Source organism: Anarrhichthys ocellatus, unplaced genomic scaffold (assembly GCF_004355925.1).
Source record: "Anarrhichthys ocellatus isolate YVR2014 unplaced genomic scaffold, GSC_Weel_1.0 scaffold3232, whole genome shotgun sequence".
In the NCBI taxonomy this organism is placed as follows: domain Eukaryota; kingdom Metazoa; phylum Chordata; class Actinopteri; order Perciformes; family Anarhichadidae; genus Anarrhichthys; species Anarrhichthys ocellatus.
This window is the reverse complement of record NW_022283206.1, coordinates 655-6013: the sequence shown is the minus strand read 5'-3', so window position 1 is coordinate 6013 and position 5359 is coordinate 655. Positions and strand designations below refer to the sequence as shown.

Genomic DNA, 5359 nt, shown 5'->3' with positions numbered 1-5359 from the left:
ATCCATCCATCCAGATATCTATCTATCCATCCATCCAGATATCTATCAATCCATCCACCTATCCATCCATCCATCATCCAGATATCTATCAATCCATCCAGATATCTATCCATCCATCCATCCAGATATCCATCTATCCATCCATCCACCTATCCATCCATCCATCATCCAGATATCTATCAATCCATCTATCCAGATATCCATCTATCCATCCATCCACCTATCCAGATATCTATCTATCCATCCATCTATCCACCTATCCATCCATCCATCATCCAGATATCTATCAATCCATCCATCCATCCATCCATCCATCATCCAGATATCTATCAATCAATCCATCCATCCATCCAGATATCTATCTATCTATCCATCCATCCATCATCCAGCTATCCATCCATCCATCCATGTATTTCTTTATGTATTTAATAAACACTGAACGCACCTCAATAAAACTGATTTATCTGGAAATATTTGTGATAATTACATTTTTAGACATTTTAATGTGTAAAAGTTAAAAATGTAACCTTTAAAAAGAAGAACAGGACAGCAAGTAACAATTATTCTGTTATATATTCAAAATATATCAAATATATTTAGATTGTTTTATTTAACCAACATATCAAATTGTTTACTGAGACAACATGTTTTGTTTTTTTTGCTTGAAAAATTACAAAAATAATAAATCAATCATCAAAATAGTTTCAGATTAAATGTTCTGTTCATCAACTCATAAAATAAATAGAAACACTGAGGAGGCATTTTAAATCCGTTTGATTCTGTTCTTGAGCTTTCACCTGAGGTGTGTTCACCTGCCCCACCGGCAGCCAATCACAGCTCACCTTTCATCTTCTTCTGGAGGGCGGAGTTTTCGGCCTGCATGCGGAGCATCTCTCCGTCTACGGGACTGGAGGCGGAGTTTGATGATGAAGCTCCTCCTCCTTCCTTCAGGCCCTGGTTCTCCTGTTCCAGCTGTTCGATCTGCGTACACAGCTGGAAACAAACGGGACAGAATTCACATCGTTTATCTCAGACAAGAGATGTAAAAGGATCGTGGGATGTTCATCTTTCCAACAGTCCTTGAACACATCATGTGTGACGAATGCTTCCGTCAGAAATCAAAGAAATGTAACTTGTTTTGTTATCAACTGTGTTCATTAACTCCACTAAAGACATGTTCTATTCTCTCCACTTCTAGTCGTGATGGTTCTGTTTCATAGAGATGAAGGACTTCATGTTGCAGTGTTCCTGAACGCACCGCGTCAGGTAAACAGTGTATCAGGTGTGTCAGGTGGGCGGTACCTTGGAGAGCTCCGTCATCAGCGTGCTGTTCTGTAGTCTGAAGTCTTCTTCTTGACTGTGAAGTTTACTCTGAAGCATCTCGTTCTCACCCAGCAGCGCCTCCACCTCCTGCAGCACGTTTAATGTACCAACTCATTCATTATCTGATTATATATTTATTCATTAGTACACTAGAATTATAACACATCAAATCAGGTATTTATCATTTCAATATAATAATGTAAAAAATACTGAAACTACAATTTAAAGTTTAAACTAAAATATTCTAGATAATTAAATTGAATAGAATATTAATTAGAAAGAAGAATAGAATGAAAACTCACCTGAGCTTTCTTGCTCTTATTCAAAGCCTGAAGAAAAACAAGTAAAAATAAAATCATTAAAATAAACTAAATATTTGATAAATATGAGTTAAATCTGAGAATTTAAATTAGTTTTAAATGAGAATATAAAACATTAAGACATCAAACCTCAAAATGTAGGTGAAACTAATAATAATAATAATAATAAAGCATTGTTTACCTTCTGTGCTTTGATGAAATCTTTTTCCAGAACAACATTCTTCTGACGGAGAACGTTGAGCTCTGAAAACAAACATCATTATAAACAAACCGTCAGCGACATTAAGGATCAATTAATCATCAATATTCATCATATCACGAAATAAAACGCAGCATCATCATCATCAAACATGTGTTTTACCTGATGAGTTCTTCCTGAGATCATCAGACAGCTGATAGTTCTGAGTGCGAAGCTCCAACAGCTGAGCCTTAGAACACACACACACACACACACACACACACACACCACCATCATATTCATCACTTCATGATGAATAACTTTGTTCTGCTCTTAAAAGTGAATTCATGATTAAAAGTAATGTTCTTATAGAATATTAATATTGATGTAGATTAAACTAACCAACAGGATCAATTACTTTCACTACATTCGTATACTTTTACTGCATTCTGTAAGGTTTAGAGTGCAGTACATTTACACAGTGTGTATTAGTACTTTTACTGCAGTAAAGGATCAGAGTACCTCTGTAGTATAAGTGAGTGTGTATCATGTGTACTTTTACTACATTTATACTACATAACTGTTCATTAAACCTCTGTGTCTGTGAGCTCGTGACTCTGTCTCGTGGATGCTAACATGTTAGCTCACGGCTACAAACAAGTGTTAGCTTCAGGAAAGCTAACATGCTACATGGAACCATTTTTTTTTCCTCCCCAAAGGCTAAGCTAAACTAAGCTAAGCTAAGCTAATCTGAGCCAACCGCTAGCTATGGCGTGAGCTGTCGTTAACCTGTCAATCAAAGATGCCTCCATCAGTCTGTAATCAATCAGATCGATACATCCGATCAGAATCACGTGACATTACTGTTATATAGATATTATTATTATTACCGCTAACCACTGACGGCTAACGGCTAGCATGAGCGAGCTAACGTCGCTGTCAGTGATGCTGGACCTGACTGCAACACCGACAGGTGTGTGTGTGACTGACAAACACACACGCAGACTGACAAAAACACCTGTCGTGTGTGTGTATCTCACCTGCATCCGATGGAACTCCTCCTCTGACAGAGCCTGCGACATGGCCATGTTTACCTGAGCTACAGCTAGCTAGCAAGCTAAGCTAGCGGAGGAGGAGGAGAGCAGCACAGAGGCGGAGACACGTGACAGAGCTCTCACTCTGACACTGTTTCCAGGAAACCAAGAAGAAGTATTCAGATAATTACTGCAGGAAATTATATCACACTGTGAGAATACTCCACTACACGGATCGTGTCCTTACTGTTACGTATATATATATATATATATATATATATATATATATATATATATATATACATATCATCTATTTTTGTTTTTATTGTAGTTACTTCTATGTTTCTGTTTTTACCATGTAAAGTGTCTTTGAGTATCTTTTAAAGCGCTATACAAATAAAATGTATAATTATTATTAACATAGTAAAAGTAGTGCATTCATAAATGTTCCTTCAGTAAAAGGGTGTCAGTATATTCAGTAAAATAAAGTGACTGTATCCAGGTATATATATGTATTTATCCTATCAACAGGAAGTCCTGACCACTGGTCCACAGAGGAGAGGCTTTACAATGTAAACAATAACAATAGAAATAAAGAAACAGAGATAAATAAATGTCACAGGAATCCGCATTTTACAATATCTTATGAATATGCATAAGATATGACTACGTAAAATATTATTGACAAGACGTTTTTACAAGATGTGAAATATGAAATGAATGAATCAAAGTTCATTATATTCACACCACTCATACGTGCAGGAATCTATTGTCGTGTTTGATGCAGTGACTCTTTGTGTTTGTGCTCAGTTTCTGGTTCAAACTATTTTTGAACCAGAAACGTTCCTTTCCTGCTCGTCTGCTGTCTGATTGTGAGGTCAGGCTGATCTGATATCAGCTCTTTGGCCTGAAGGTTCTCCTCAAAGATCTCCTCTCAAACGGGTCTTGGGGTAGGATCGCGAGGATCGCTTCCGGTTTCAACTTCCGGTTCTCGCGAGGATCGCTTCGTTAGTGAAGCTGTGACGTAAAGGAGGAAGTATTCTGACTCTACTGCAGTACAAGTATTTCAGTATCGTCAGTAACATGTAGTTAAAGTATTACAACTGTGACAGTTCTACAATATATTATATACATTCGATTATTATAGATTACTACATGTTCTTCTTTAATCTCACATAATCAGACCTCTGAGGTTTAAAATAAATTCAACAACATACTGAGACTGAAACACAAACGTTTACTGGAACAACAGAAGAAAAACGGTTTGCAGCCAATCAGAGCTTTAGTTTCAGGATTTAAAAGGTCACGTTATCAGGATGCTGTCAGGTCTCTGACAAGACACACACACATACACACACGCACACACACACACGCACACACACACTCACACACACACATATGAATGTGTGTGTGTGTCTGTGAGTAGGTGTGTTTTTCTTATATAAAAAAAATGTGAAAAATTGTCTCATCAACCCAAAATGTCACGACCCCCCTGCAGTACCTCCGCGGACCCCCTAGGGGTCGCGGACCCCTGTTGAAGACCTCGGCACTATATGAACACCGCTCTGTTGGATAAACCTTCTCATGTTCTTCATAACTTCATAATAATCTTCTCTGAGGCTTCATTAGAACATAATCTGCAGGAAGTGAACGTTCCATTAAGTGACCAGAACCAGAAATACTCTTGTTGTTTATTGATGTATGATGATGATGATGACTGTTTACACCTGTTTTCATTCATTTATTATCCATTTTTATGAAGAGATATGAGTGTTATGAAGACACATTTCATATTTCATGTTTCTATGTTGACACTTTGTGTATTTTCTCTATTGATCTTTATCTTGTGCTCTCTTTTCTATCTGTTTATCAGATGATAAAGATATTAAGCCTCCTTAGAATGACCTCATTTTCATTCAACAACAGAATACACAAGTAAACTAAATATTTGTGAAAGAATGAAACATTTTTTATGTTCTTTCAGGAAATGAAAACAAAAAATGTCACGGTATTTTACATTACACATCTAAGTTAACAGTCTAATCTTGTATTTTTATATTTTCATATATTTTTACAAAACAGGAAAATTCTGTAAAAAAATTTAATATTTTAATATTTACTTTATAACCCAATTCTGTTAAAACGAGCAGCAAACACAAACGCTGCTGAATTCACTCAAAGAGCCGCCTCGTTCACTAACATCAGGACACGCAGAATATGAATTATGAATATTGCAGCTTTGATTTAGAGAAAGAATAAAATGAACTGTGCTCCTGTAAACAGACAGCAGCTGATGTTCAGACAGTAAACGTCTCTCTGGTGGTGAAACACGTTACGCTGCATCTGAGACTCCTGCAGTGAGAAACAATGAAACTCTTTTATTGCTGACTCAGCGTGAAAAACATCAAGGAAACAAACATTCAGACGCATCATATGATGTAATCCCTTACTAATAAGTGAACTATCGATGTCTTACATTGAGGCCTCCGGCTGGAAACGGATTT

The 5359-nt window shown here is 36.8% G+C and overlaps 1 protein-coding gene across 1 annotated transcript; it reads right to left on the bottom strand.

The window, feature by feature from the left end:
• Positions 1-474: 474 nt before the first annotated feature.
• Positions 475-2987, bottom strand: LOC116378827 (GRIP1-associated protein 1-like). Its single transcript, XM_031840741.1, has 6 exons — positions 2862-2987; positions 2005-2071; positions 1825-1886; positions 1626-1652; positions 1303-1410; positions 475-993 (listed from the first exon to the last, which is right to left on the bottom strand). Exons 1-6 carry the CDS (start codon positions 2907-2909, stop codon positions 832-834), a joined length of 474 nt encoding a protein of 157 aa, XP_031696601.1. The 5' UTR covers positions 2910-2987; the 3' UTR covers positions 475-831.
• Between the last annotated feature and the right edge of the window lie 2372 nt (positions 2988-5359).

Excerpts from the sequence above, each read along its gene's own strand:
- LOC116378827 (XM_031840741.1), bottom strand. The coding sequence starts at position 2,909 with ATGGCCATGTCGCAGGCTCTGTCAGAGGAGGAGTTCCATCGGATGCAG. Across the intron at positions 1,653-1,824 it reads ATTTCATCAAAGCACAGAAG|GCTTTGAATAAGAGCAAGAA; the intron begins GTAAACAATGCT and ends GTTTTTCTTCAG. Across the intron at positions 1,411-1,625 it reads ATAAGAGCAAGAAAGCTCAG|GAGGTGGAGGCGCTGCTGGG; the intron begins GTGAGTTTTCAT and ends AACGTGCTGCAG.